Source organism: Canis lupus, chromosome 6 (genome assembly GCF_048164855.1).
Source record: "Canis lupus baileyi chromosome 6, mCanLup2.hap1, whole genome shotgun sequence".
Classification (NCBI taxonomy): Eukaryota; Metazoa; Chordata; class Mammalia; order Carnivora; family Canidae; genus Canis; species Canis lupus.
Genome location: NC_132843.1, coordinates 41,114,259 through 41,128,421, shown reverse-complemented (window position 1 = coordinate 41,128,421; position 14,163 = coordinate 41,114,259). Strand labels below are relative to the sequence as shown.

Below are 14,163 nucleotides of genomic sequence, written 5' to 3'. Positions count from 1 at the left end.
CATGATAAAAAAAAATCAAAGGAAAAAATAACGAGGAAAAATATGTTACTCAGATCCCAGACATTACATGTAAACGTTTCTAGTAAATAAAGAGAGCTCCATAGTAAAATGGACAAAGATATAAAACATTCATGGAAAAGGGAAAAACCAACATCTCAAACATACTGAGGGGTGCCTGGCTGGCTCTGTCAGAAGAGCACAGGACTCTTGATCTCAGGGTTGTGAGTTCGAGCCCCACATTGAGGGGTAGAGAGTATTTAAAATAACTAAATAAATAAACCCCAGGCATGAAAAGGTACTCACCCTCACTCATCATGAAAGAAACATGAAGTGGACCCACAGAGCACCATTTCTACCTTTTGGATGGCAAAGAACAAGATGTGGGACCCCCAGGCAGCTGTGGGAGACTCACTCTCACACCCATCCGCAAGCACGGAGGGGAAACATAGAGCATGTGCCCCCGTGGTTCCGGGTCAGGAGTTGGCCCTACAGACACACTCCTGTGAGCAGCAGGCAGGTGAGCAGCAGGTAGGTGAGATGGTTATTTCCTGAACCTTGGTCGTACCAGAAACAGCTACATGTTGTCCGCAGGTAACTAGGGGAACAAATTAGGGGCCACCTCTAGGACGAGACTCTCCGCGGCCACAGAAGAATCAAAGACGTTCTCCGCTGCCTGGGACTAGGTGCTCAGTAAGACAGCCTGGCACATTACAGGATGTCGGATGCGCCAAAAAAGGAGAAAACCAGAGAAATGGGAGCAAATATGGGGGAGCATTGCACTGGCCCATCCTGCGACTCCTGTCTTCATCAACTGAAGCTGCTCTTGGAGGCTTGTTTTATGTGTCCTTCGACTGTGCTTCTCCTACCATCAACCCTAGCTTACTGTCCTCAACGGACTGCTCAGCTATGTCCCCCCTTAGAGTGAGGACAACAGCGTAATAGCAGCTATTCTGAGTGAATATTACTATTTTACGTAAAGTCCCTGTCAGAATGGGTCTGTCGTCAATAAGAACAGCTCATCAGCTGTTCTGATGGACTCCCGTGACCCCCAATGTGTGCTAGAAACTAACGGCTATCCCCTGAGAAACATTTTCTACAGAAACGTGCATTTCCATGGGAGATGCAGAGCGAAGCAGGTCAAGAGTGGCGATTTCTCAGAGCTTCCCAACAATGATGTGGTGACTTTGGGGGAGAGGGGCACGGTTTCCGTGGACTCGGCCCTGGAGTCCTTCTGGGGTCAGGAAGGGTGCATCTGCTGCCGGCCTGGCTGCCCAGGGTCTCCCGGCGCTGGACTGCGCAGAGCCAGATCTTCCCTGGGATTGGGTAAAGTTCCTTCCCGGCCGTCCGGCATCTGCCCTAAATGCAGAGACCTCCTCCGGCAGCTGAGGTCCTGTGATAGCATCTGTGTCTTTTTTCTCTCTAGATTTTCATATCATTTTCTCTTTAGAACCATGGTTTTTCTTTCTTTCTTTTTTTTTTTTTAAGATTTTATTTCTTTATTCATGAGAGACACAGAGAGACAGAGGCAGAGACACAGAGGGAGAAGCAGGCTCCATGCAGGGAGCCCAACGTGGGACTCGATCCTGGGTCTCCAGGATCACGCCCTGGGCCGCAGGTGGCGCTAAACCGCTGAGCCACCCGGGCTGCCCAGAACCATGGTTTTTCTTTACAAGACATGGCCTTATTGTATGCATCTGGGGAGGGTCACTGAGGTGAGGCGTGCATCAACGCCAGCACATTTCTGCCGTCTTCGTCTAAAGCTCGGATGCCCTGTGCACCTGCTGCCTGCCTCAGTTCGCCCAGCAACCCAGACATGGGCAGGGACAAGGGTCAGAGCTGCCAGCCATGCTCGTCATCACAGGAGATGAGGCCCTGCCCAGAGGTTTCTGAAACACCCACTGCAGGTCTGACCATAGGCTCCAGACTGGCTGTTCCCACGTCTGGGCTCCCCCCACACACCCAGCTGGACTCCTGGTTCTTCTGTTCTGTGCTGGAAGACATTCAACTGGTATAGGCCAGAGAAGCCAGGCGTGTGTGGGGGGTAATTTTCTGCCCTGCTTCCTATCCTAAAAGCCCACCTGGTGCCCCAACAGCCGTGTGCTTGGTCAAACAGGAGCTGCGTACAGGAGCTTGCATCCCCCACCCAAAACCCCACACTGCACCTTGACTTAATTCCCATAGCAAAAGACAGAGTCCCCATCCTACATGGAGACCAGACTTGGACTGGGAATTCTGGAGAGGTTCTAAGTGTCTGAGGCCGGGTGGGGGCAGCTAGGAAGCTAGCAGTATAGAAATCACCCGGGGCGGGGTGGGGGGTGTCCAGGGCCAAGACAGACTCGCCCTCTCTTTCACTTGGGTTGGCACAGAGGTCCCCCCCTTCCCCAGGTGTTCTGAGCAGGGCGCTGGTCAGCCTGGGTGCACAGGGGTCCCAAGTAAGGCTGGGGCTGACGAAGCAGGCTCACGGGGGTGGAGCTAGCCGTCCCCAGCTTCAGGCACAGGGCAAACCTAGCAGGCCCAACCGGAGGTGGTGCATATGAGCACAGGACGTGTGCCAAGAGGACCCGGATCTGAATCCCCATCCTGATTGTGATGTGTAAACCTGGATACATTTCTTAACTTCTCTGACGCCATGCCCTCTCAGCTGTGAAAGGAGATAGTCCGAATGCTGTTAGGATCGGATCAAAGCCAACATGGGCTTCAGAGGTGGCGAACCCCAAACTGCAAATTCTGCACGAATGTGAACATATGCATTTTCCTAGGGGGAGCAGTTAGGGTTAGGACCCAGGACGGGTGAATGCTCAGGCTGAGGTGTGTGTCCCAGACAGGAGGACAGCTGACAAAGCGTCTGGGTGGTGGTGGTGGGGGTGCCCGCAGAGGGGAGGGAGCTGCACTAGCACCTTGCCCCAACTCAGCAGGTGGATGACCACTTGCTCCCTGTGTGTCCTGAGGCGCGTGTTTGCACAGAAGTTACACCTATGTATTTTGTGTCTAAGGCAGGGAGAGGTCACGTATTAGTTTATTCCTTTGTTCAACCCCTGCTGAGCGACATCCTCTCAGCCTCCCTGTGCCCGCCGGTGCCCACTGGGATCACGAGGTCCCTGGCGCTCATGGGCCCCAGGGAAGCCCGTCCATGTCCAGACCTGGACCCCCCCTCCCCTGCTTGGGAAAAGGAGGAACAGGTAGCCTTCTGGGGCCATCAGGCACCACCTTGCCCTCTGGACCAGCCTCCGGGACCTAGCCGGACAAACGTGAAGTGTCTCCAGCGGGGCTCACCCTCCTCCTGGCCTCGGCCTGAACACCCGGGGCACACAGCAACCCCCCCCGACACACACACACACACACAGCATGCCCGGTGGCCTTATGAATGGCTCTTTAGAGGTGCAGAGCCTCTTCTGAAAAGGTAGATTCATACAGAGCCATGTCAGTAAATTTCCAGGGCTGTGTACCCTGGGCCTCTGTCTGCGTCCTGGAGGTCAACCTTGGGTGGGGGTGGGCTGAGGTCACCCGGGGCCCTGCAGGAAGCTGGACAGGCTGTTTACTAGTATTCGTGGCCATGGAGTATTTCCAAGAGGAGAGCACAGGAACAGTCGTGTGCTTCCTCCCACCACAGTGTCCCTTTGCCAACAGGAAAGTGAGGTGGGAAGTCCAGGAGCCTGTCTCCAACCCATGACCCCTGGTGGTGCAGCTCAGGAGAGCGTGGCTGCCCGGCGGGTCCCAGCAGGGAAGATTCAGGAGGGCAGGGCCCATGTCACAGTGGGGCATATGGTGTGGGCCACGCGACCTCTTCATGGAGGACATGGCTCAGACAAAATGCCACCACTTTCTAGAGGACCACTGTGACTCTGTGTCCCCTGTCTGGACACCTGCCTTCCACCTCTGTCACCCTTGGGGCTCAGTCCCAGCTTTGGGGGCTCCTCTTCACCCCTTGCTGTCTGCCTCCAATGTCCCCACACTGCAGCCAGGGAGCCCAGCCAGCTGAATGCCCCTCTGTCCTGCATGCTGGGGGGTCCCTGGGAACACAGCCCCCCAACCATGATGGGCAGGTGTCTGAGCTGCCTTGGGTCACCACAGGCAAAGGACAAGGCCATTATTTAAAGGAGGACCTGTGGCATCTTCCAGAAATGGAAGCCACAGCATTTCTGGTTTCACATGCTCTCCTAGGACCTGGGCCGGCCTCGGGGGGTCTCAATGGAGAAGGTTTGGCAGAAGGGATACTGCGTGATCTCTGAAGCTCCATCTCAAAAGGAGAGGCAGCTTCCTAGGGTGTCTCTCAGGACGTGCACCCAGAAGATCTGCTAACTGGAGGCCTCTGCAGATGAGGCCACTTAAGGGGCACAGGGACCCTGGAGCCCCAGCTGACCCAGCCTCCAGCCCAGGTGCCAAACATGCGACCCCAGCCCCAGCCTAGAGGCTGTAAGTGCAGGAGGATCTCTGGGTCACCGGGCTGACCCTGGTCATCCTTCAAACCTGTGGAAGTGAACAGGAAAATCCTGTTTTGAGCTGCTGATTTTGGAGTGGTTATGATGCTAGACACAGGTAGAGCAAGACAGCACCCCTCATGGAATCTGCTTGCCTGAGATCTAGGCAGTAAGATGCACCTGCTGGCTGTAGCGGCCTGCCCTGTTGGGAGGGTGCCCAGTCAGTCTGCTGTGCCCAGGGCACCCCAGGGCCCGGGATGCGGTCCACACACCTGTGCCAGGAGGCTGATGGGACAACCAGCCCTGCAGAGGAGCACCCTCTGAGAAGCAGGGACAGCCCCTCTTCTGCTGCAGCAGTGCCCGGGGGGAAGGGCGGGAACCCCTCCCACAAGTTCAAACATCCCAGCAATGTGCCCTGACTGCGCGCCACTGGTTCCTCCACCTGCCTGCCTCCATGAGCCTGCCTCATTTACCCCCCTTTAATACCCACCACTGTCCTCCCCACCCTCCCCCTGCACACTCCAGCATATGATGGCTTTCCACCACTGACTCCCCCACCCCAGGAGATCTTGGTGATGTCTGGAGACATTTCTGACTGTCAAGTTTGGGTGGGGGCTGGTGCAACAGTGGGCAGAGGCCAGGAATGCTGGTGGAAAGCCCTGTCCTGGGTCCTGTCCCGCTGGCCCCGGTCTCACTACGTCAGTGCCTTGTTCCTTGTCCTTCCTGGCGACGCTACATCAACACTAAACAGACCAAGATGCTGAGGCTGCTTTCGGCCACACCTGACCCTTCCTGACACACTGGTGTTTACAGGTCTCCAGCACAGGGGACAGGCTTAGGCAGCCTGAAGGAAGGGACAGAAGCCCCAACGGGTCCCAGACCAGCAGGAAGCCCCCCAACCCCAATGCTGGTTCCCTGGCTCCACGGGCTGTGGCTCAGTCCTACCCATGGCCTTTCGCCCCCGACCTCCTGCTGCCTTCATGCACCCCCAGGAGGAGAGCACCAATCTCCTGACTTGCTGGTGGCATTCGTAGTGTTGAACTGTGGACGAAAGTCTCCCCGTGGGAGGCAGCCGGGGGCAGGAGACCCCTATTACAAGGTGGCCCAAGAGGAATGGGCTCTTCATGCTGATCCAGACCCCAGATGGAGAGAGAAACCAAGTCACACAGTTCCCCAGCCACGGGAGAGGGATCACCTCTGTTTCCTGTGTACAGGGGGGTGAGGGAGCTCTGGCTGAGGGCATGTTGCAAGAGCCTCTCGGGGGAGGGCAGGCGCAGGAGTCCGCACGGTGCCCCTCCAGCTCCTGTCTCCTGTCCCTCCCACACCTCCGGGGGCTGCTGAGGGCAAGGCCCAGAGCCCGACCTGGCCGGTACCAACAACGGGCACCACACCTGCTACCCCTGTCCCCTGACCTGCTCACGGGACCAGAGCTGGCAATGTGCAGCTATTAATAGCTGTTCTCAGGTGCGTTCACCTTCAGCCTCAGCCCGGCAGCAGGTGCCCCTCTCACCCCAGTTCGTGGATGAGACAACGGAGGCTCCAGGAGGGAGCCCAAAGCCAAGAGCCAGGATGGACACCCATGTACATCCTCACTCTGGCCCCTGCTGTTTACAGGTGGGCCCAGGCTGGCTCTACTGGACACACGCAGGCCTGTGAGGACCGTCCCCCCCACTCCGGAGACTGCAGGGAGGCTGGACTCCCATGCGCCAGGGTCTGAGGTGCCGCCCCTGCTGTAGCCACAAGGCACACAGAGCTCCTCACATTTATATTTACATTAGAAATTCGGTTCCTTGGTTGTACCACTCCACACGTGGCCTGTGCCACCACGTGGGAGTGAGGACACCACTTCCTTCTCCGTTAGTGCACGCCTGCTGGCCAGGCCCCCGACGCGTGTGGACCACCCTCCTCCTGGGGCCCCTCGCCAGCAGCTGGCCAGGTCCCCCTGTGGCTGACACTCCTGAGGGCTGATCTGAGCAAGGCTCCCCCAACACAGAGCAGGGACAAACATGAGCGGAGCCCCTCAGGGGGTGGGGGGCTGCCAGCAGCGGGTAGCATACTTCAGAGTCACAAAATGTCAGAAGCAGTGGGGCCTTAGGAAAATCTGATCCAACTCCCATGTCAGACAAGAGGCCAGAGGAGTGTGGCCTGGCTCTGGGCTCAGGGAGCCCCTGGACAAGTCACAGCGTGAACCAGAGGCCATGGAGAGTGGAGGGGGGGAGCCCCATAAACCCCTCTTAGCATTCCTGGGCCTCAAATACAAATATATGCAACAACGGGGGTGGTCTTTAGGGGGAAGATTCCTGCTGCTTCTGCTCTCTGGGGACAGGAGGTCAGGCCTGTGTGCCGGCCAAGGCTGGGGCAGCCAGGGCAGGACAGGGACCTGGGGAAAGCAGCAGGGTTCCAGGCTTCTGTGAGCTCTCAGAGGCAGTGGAAGGGAGCGGGAGGAGAGCGGCGAAGGAGTATTTATAGATGGAAGGAAGGCTAGGAGGAAATGAGTCATGACGGCCACGTATCTGTTGGAGAGACCATGGCGGGCGGGGAGGATGGGGCTGGCCAAGAAGTGACTGCAGTACAGAAGAGGATCTATTTACTTTCTCCACCAAACAAGTGGGCACTTAACTTTCAGACCTGTTTTCGTTTTTTTTTTTTTTTTTTTTTTTTTAAGTACAAGCACTATTTTTTTTTCTATAGGCACCTGCAAATTCCAACAGAGGAACATCCTACAAGAACCATAAAAAGCAAGGAGACTCAGCAGCTGCCACAGCCCAGAGGAGCCCACACAGACAAGACAACTAAACACAGCGTGGTCCCTGAATGGGACTCGGGAGCAGAGACAGGAGAGTAGTACCAGCTAGGAGATCTGGACGGTGCTGTGTCAGTGCTGGTTCATGAGCTGTAACAGGTGCTCGGCACTGTCGCCAGAGCCGAGTGAGATGGTGGATCTGGCTGTGGGGTGTATGGGATTCTCTTACTGTCCTCACTTCTTCTGTAAGTCTAACACTCTACTATAAAATAAAGCCTGTTACAATTTTCAAAGCCATCCACTATAAAAATGATTTTAAAAAATTATAATATAAATAATCTAAAAGTCACTTACAGGGGCACCTGGGTGGCTCAATCGCTTAAGCATCTGATTCTTGGTTTCGGCTCAGGTCATGATCTCAGGGTTGTGGGATTGAGCCCCGTGTCAGACTTCCTAATCAGTGGGGAATCTGCTTCTCTCTCTCTCCTTCTGCCTCCTGCTCCCCCAGCTCGTGCTCTCTCTCTCTCAAATAAATAAGTCTTTAAAAAACAAATAAAAATTATTTACAACACTTATTAGTAGCTAAGTTGGGGAGGAGTTGAGTTACATGCAGATTTCCGACTGTGTGGGGCTTCAGCACCCCTAACCCCCACGCTGCTCCAGGGTCGACCGTAGTGCTGCTATTTGCATTTATGGAGGAGGAGATGGAGTCTCAGGGAGCTTGGGTAACCTGCCCAAGCCCCCCACCCCCATACACATTGGCTAGTGAGTGGTGGAGAGAGCAGGTGCTTTTCCCACTGGTCATCCTGCCTGTCCCCACTCTAGTGTGCTTTGCTGTGGGGGCGCACCTGTAGCCAAGTGGGGGAGGGCACACCTGTAGCCAAGGGGGCCAGGCATGGAGGGTGAGCCAAGTGTGACAGCTGCTACCTCTTTGTCTCCCCCAAGCCCTCTGGGTTGGCTAAGGCTTCTGTCAACTTCCAGGCCTGTTAACTCCCATTACCCTTGGGCTTCTATTGTCTGTGGAGGAGCAGGAAGGAAACAGGGGTGGGTGGGGGGATTCTCTGCAGGTAAGAATGTGCATCTCAGGCATCTGCACACGCAGGCTGGGCTCAGGCCAGCTGGTCCTGCTCTCAGAGAGGTATTTCCTGTGGGCTCCCAGAATGCCCAGCCTACTGATTCACACAGCTGCCCCCGACATCGCTCAGGGACTCCCCAGGCCCCCCTTCTACAAGCAGCCCAGCCCTGGAGTCACGCTGTCCGCACCGGTATGCCAGACTCATTTCCACTGCTGTTCCAGGACCTCAGTGTCCTCATCGATTAAATAAGAATCATCACAGCACCATAGAGATGTCGCCATCATAGTGTCTGGCACACAGTATTTGCTCAATAAATATTAGCTGTTATTATTCTGAGTATCGGAACCTGTGCAAAGCCAGGAAAGGAAGTCCGATTCCAGGTGATCGATTTTGTTACTGGTGGACTAGTCTGGGGAACAAAGTGAAGCTGATGGCAGGACACACATCTCTGGTTTATGGGAGCAGATGATTTACTCCAGGGGCCACAGGCTCATATTTATCTCAAGTGGGTTCTACGAGCGTCGTACTTAAGGGTTCCAGGCCCACTGCTAAGACTTCACAGAAGCCCTGGGAGATTTCACAGTAAAGCCAGAAACCCTGCAGGTCCAGTCTCAGCGGCACTGTGTCCAGGAGGAGATAGGGGCTCGGCTGCAGATGCCCACGGTTCAGCCTCCCTCATACGTCTTGTTTAAATGAACATCACAAGCACCTTTGCGATGAGAAGCACTGCTCCCTGCTGTTGTGATACCATGGTGAGCTTGTCTTGCAAACACTGACAACCTGGTGCTCTGACTTCCGCTTAGCAGCGGGCGCAGAGACTTTCCTCTTCCCTCCCACTGAGTCACCATCCCTGGGCCCCGGAGCCCCAGAGAACAGAGGTGTCAGTGCCGTCACTGGCCTGGGGAGTTCCTCTGCCCTGGCCCTCAGCCCACAGACTATCACAGGCTGCTCCCAACTCTGCCCCCAGGAGCTTCCTAGAGCAAGGGGTGGCCGGAATCCAGAAGCCCCTCCACCCTCCACCACCAGCTCAGGGGGGTGGGAGGAAAGGGGGCCCTCAGGGGAGCAGAAATCCCAGGAAGCTTCTGGAATTGGAAATCATCAGGCTGCCTGGGAGGGAGGAAGGCAAGCCCATTTCAGGTGCTGTCACTTACCCAGGGCTCCCTGGCAGATGTCCGTGCGGGTAGCGCCTCCAACAATGAACTGCGGATCATCGCAGATCTCCTGGGAATGAAACCCACTGTCAACCACCAGGCGCGGGCTTGTGTGGTTAGGATACCTCAGCTCCCAGGAGGTACACCAGATGCCTTCTCCCTGCCCCTGCCCCCTGGGGAAGGCAGTGCAGTTACAGGCTGCCATGGGGTCCTGCTTGCACCTTGCTCCGTGGAGCCCCAACGCCCCGCACTGCTTGCAGCCTACATCATCTCACTGCTATCTGAAGCCACAGAGGCATGGAGCTGCCTCTCCACCAGGTGTGTGATCCTTTCACCCCTGGGGCCGCCCCCTCAGCCCCTCTCCAGTCCTGCACATCAGCTGTTTTGTCTTCGTGGGATTCCTTTCCCACCCTGATCTCTCACCTCCTACCATAGTTCAAGACTCATTGCCACCTCCTCCAGGAAGCCCTCCTTCACAGCCCAGCCCTTGGTCATCTCTGGGATTCTGAGCCCCAGAACACTTGGACTCTGCACCATCTAGAGGTGCTGGTGAGTGAGGTATGCCTTCTGAATCGGTCCACCAGGCCAGGATACTGGCAGCATCTGTGCTTGGGAACCTGCTGCAGAGCCAGGCTGCGCGTGGTGCTTTATGTGGTGCTTTATGTCATGGAGCCCTCCCAGGAACACAGATGGGTACTGCCTCCATTTTATGGGAGAAGAAATAGGCCAAGGGATAGAAGATGTGAAACAATGTGTCCATGGGGAGCTGACCCTAAGTCACAGACGGCGGCGCTGGGATTCGCGCTCACTGGCCTAGAGCGCGTACTCTTTCTGCTCCTGCACTGCCTCCAACTGATGAGTAACAAAACCCTAAGGGTGTCACAAGCAGCCTGCTGGCGGCCAACAGTGAACAATTCTGGCCCCTTCCACCACCCTCTCTCTCTGTTTCCTGATTTTGAAGCCACAGAGGAAGCCAGGCATAAATCTGGGCTTTCATCAGCTCTGGTGACCTCAGTTTGCAGGTGCTCCACCCCACACCCCGCGGTGTTCCCCTCTCGGGCAAGCAAAAGCCCTTCCCGGGTGGGGCCTGCCTCTGGCCTAGACCCCAGCCCTGGGCCCCGGCCCTGGCCCTGCACCTCAATCTACAGCAGAGCACATTCCTTTCAGGCTTCGCACTGTCCCTTCCCTGCTCAGGTTGCTCTGTTTTGGGGATAACGGGACAATGAGAATGTGTTTCTGCTGAGCAACTGAGCCTGCCAGCCAACCACCCATGCAGCGTTTTGACGGACCCACTGGGCTTGGTGCCGAGAACCCAAGAACATGCTGCCGTTCCTCCTTGTGCCAGGCTCATCCCCCAGCAGGATTTTCCACTGGTTCAGAAACCTTCCCGCACCTTGGGCAGCCTCTTCAAAGAAGGCAAAGCCCAGACTGGCCCTCTGAGGCCTGCACACAAGCCTGCACACATCCAGTAAACAGGGATGTGATGGGTTCAGGGAAGAGGGTGAGCACCTGGGCTCTGGGTTCTGGCAATGGGGTCTGAGCCCTGGCTCTGCCACTTGAACAGGTTTTAGCCCCGGGCAAGTCCCTCCACCTCTCTTGGCCTTGGTTTCTCAACTGTAGTATGGGGATGGTGTGACAAGTGTACCGACCACAGGGTGTTCTGGAGGTTCAGTGAGACGACCGTGGAGGTGGCTTTGGTAAGCACTCCACGGAAATCACCTGTTACCATAGTCACTGACAAACAAGGGGATACTAGTCCCTGAACCCAGAGGCAGGAGACGCAGGGTTGAGGCTGAACAAGTGAGTCACCACAGAGGTCTGGGCTCTCAGGGGACACTAGGACTCACATGGCCCGCCCCTGCCACCCCTGCCTGCCTCTGCTCTCTCCCTGCACCCCTGCCAGAGTGAGACTGCGCCTTCCAGGGACTCTGGTCCCTTCTCAGTCCCAGGGCCAGTCAGCAGCAGCAGCAGCAGTGAGATCAGGAAACACCTCTCTGGGGAGGAGCCAGCCCAGCTTGCCCACCCCTTGCTCTCCCTCCTCAGGACCCTGTTTCACCAACTCCTCCTGTCTGCCCGGCTTTCACCCCTTCCTCCCTGTTGACTCAACTCATGACACACCCCACAGCCTCTCAAACCCCACAGCCCTATCCACCACTCCCTGTCTCTTTTTAGACAGTCTTCTGAAAGAGATGATACTCATCCCTTTGGGTCCCTCACTGTGGAGTCCACAGCATAGAGCAGTTTGACTCGTCACCACCTTCCCATGGTGGATCCATGAAAGTCTTGTGTCCAAATCTGGGGACATTGTGTTTCCCTTCCTGGACCCCAAGCACAGCAGTGTCCGGGAGGGTAGGACGGAGGCCGAGGGCAGCCATGAGCCGGGGGCTCTGTACACCGACAGGCTGGACAGAGTTCTGGCTCCTCCCTGGACACCTGTGTGAGCAAACATTTAGCTTCCGGGAGCCTCCATTCCTCCACAGTGGAGTGGGAATGTAACAGCCTCCCCGCGTCCCCCTGACACTTGTACAGCTCACAGCATCTCCCCCTAAGCAGGGGTGGAAACCCTCCTGGTATTTCCAACTGTTGGATGACCTGCCTCCCGTCACCAGCCCTAAAGTCTAAGGAGGCAAAAACGAGACACACCATGCCTGGCACATAGTAAGTGTTCAGTAAGTGCTTATTTAGTAAATGAAAGAACAAGGGACAGAGTGTGCAAATTCACTCTAAGCTGTGAGGCGCTGTGCTCATGTCAGGTGAATACGCTCTCTCATCTGTCACCTTCACAACCACAACTTCCCTTAGGTGCACTACGACCTGCTGTCATTCATTCTGTTGTTCCACGGAGAATCACTGTTGTTCTGTTCACCGATGAGCCCAACACTGAAGACAGCGCCTGGCATATAACAGACGCTCAGTACACACTGCTGGACAAGGTGGAACTGGCCTCTGGGGACACACTGGTGACTGATACATAGGGCCCAGCAGTTCAGGGAGAAGGACAGATAATACCTAACTATGTCTATAAGCTGCAAAAACACTTGAGGAAAGATAGCAGGGCTCTGTGAGGAATCGTAAAAGATAAAGAATAATAAATGAGGAAAATATTTAGCAACACCTCTCCTTTTAGATGAAGAAATGGAAGTAGAAAGGCTAAAAAGCGGAGGCAGGGCCACTCAGTAGGTTAGCAAGGAATGAACTCAAGTGCTGGGGACCCCGCCGAGGGCATTTCTACTGCGCCTGCTGCCTACAGGCTGGATGTAGGGGAACAGGTGGCCCAGGCGGTCCAGAGGCATGGACAAGGGGCAGCAATCCTACGCTCAGGTCAGGAATCGAGAGGCTGGGTTCCCAGGAAGCCTTGTCCAGGTTTGTTGGGGGAAGCCGGTGAAGTGTCAGGGGGAGCCAGCAGTGGTTCACAACAGGAAGAGGGAGTAAGGTGTCCAAGGCCTGTCCCGGCCCGGTGTGGGGGTGGACAGGGCAAGGGAGCTTGGAGGGGGCCCCCGAGGCTCCCCAGGGAGGATTGTGGCCCAGCGCAGTGAGGAGGAGCATCTGCCTCAGTGCTGCATCACCCCTGTCCTTGTTAATCATCAGGGCAAGTAAGCGGATGTCTGGCCGACTCCCAAGTGGAAAAATAAACCAGAAACTCTGATTGGGTCAATGTAACCACGACCGCAGGAGAGATCCTTCCTCACAAAAGGCCCAGAATGCGGATTTCCCTCCTCCCTGAGGCAGACGCAAGCCGAGTTGCAGCCTGACTTTTCCTGGTCAGACACTGCCTCCCCCTCCTTTCCCCGCGGACCCTCCTCCCTACCATGTCCCCCCCGGAGTCCAAGCAGCTTCCCCCGGGTCCCCCGCGTGGGGTGGAGGGCGGCTCCCCTGGCGGGCCTGCTATGGGCCCCGGCCCCGGCCCCGGAGGGCAGGGCGCGCCGGGCCGCCCCGGGAAGCGCGGGGGCAGGGAGGGGCCGGGCCTGCGCTGCGGGCCGGCTAACGGGGAGGAGCGCGCTCTCGGGGCCCTCCGCGACCTGGGTGTGCTCCGCCCGCCAGGGGCCCGGCCCCGCACCCCGCGCCCCCACCCGGTTCCCAGCCCCCCCACCCACGCCCGCCCCGTTCCCCGCGCCCCCCCACGCCGGGCCCCTCCCCGCGCCCCCTCACCCCCCGCCCCCACCCCGTTCCCCGCAGCCCCCTCCCGGCTCGCCCGCCCGCCCCGCCCCCCGGGCCCCCCGCACCTCCCCCTACCGTGGGCCGCTTCCACTCGATGCCCTGGGTCTTGCTGGAGTAGGGCCCCAGCTCCTTGAAGCCCAGGGAGGAGGGGATGGCCGGGAAGGAGGGGTCCTGGAAGAGCGCCCCGGCCTCCAGGCACTCGTCCCGCAGCGCCTCGTAGTCCTGGTTGAGGTACTTGATGGCCCGTTCGTGCGAGCCCAGCCCCTCGGCTGCCTCTCGGTCCCTCACCAGCTTGGCCGCGATGCCGGCCATGGCTCGGGGGCGCTGCGGGGCGCGGCGAGCGGGGCCCGGGCGGCAGGGGCGCGGCCTGGTCGGGCGAGCGGCGGCGGGACTGCGGTCGGCGGCGCTGCAGGCGGCGCCCCCTCCCGGCGGGGGCGGGGCCTCCTGTGGGGGCGGGGCCTCCTGCTGGGGGCGGGGCCTCCTGCTGGGGGCGGGGCCTCCTGCTGGGGGCGGGGCCTGGGGCCTGGGGCCGCGGGGCGGGGAGGAGCGGCCAGGTCCCCTCGGCGGCCCCCGGGGCAGGGAGGTCCCTGACCTCGATCCGCCGCCACCACCTAGGC

At 57.8% G+C, this 14,163-nt stretch overlaps 1 protein-coding gene across 2 annotated transcripts in view; it reads right to left on the bottom strand.

Moving 5' to 3' along the window:
* Window positions 1-13,938, bottom strand: part of CAPN2 (calpain 2) — a 38,110-nt gene extending 24,172 nt beyond the window's left edge. Inside the window, exons 1-2 of one of the 2 annotated variants that reach the window (XM_072830116.1) lie at window positions 13,622-13,938; window positions 9,389-9,458 (exon numbers count right to left, since the gene is read on the bottom strand). In XM_072830116.1, the coding sequence (XP_072686217.1) occupies window positions 9,389-9,458; window positions 13,622-13,858 (307 nt within the window). In that variant the 5' untranslated portion in view covers window positions 13,859-13,938. The remainder of the gene's footprint in view (window positions 1-9,388; window positions 9,459-13,621) is intronic. The other variant, XM_072830117.1, reaches the window with a different exon arrangement.
* Window positions 13,939-14,163: the final 225 nt, after the last annotated feature.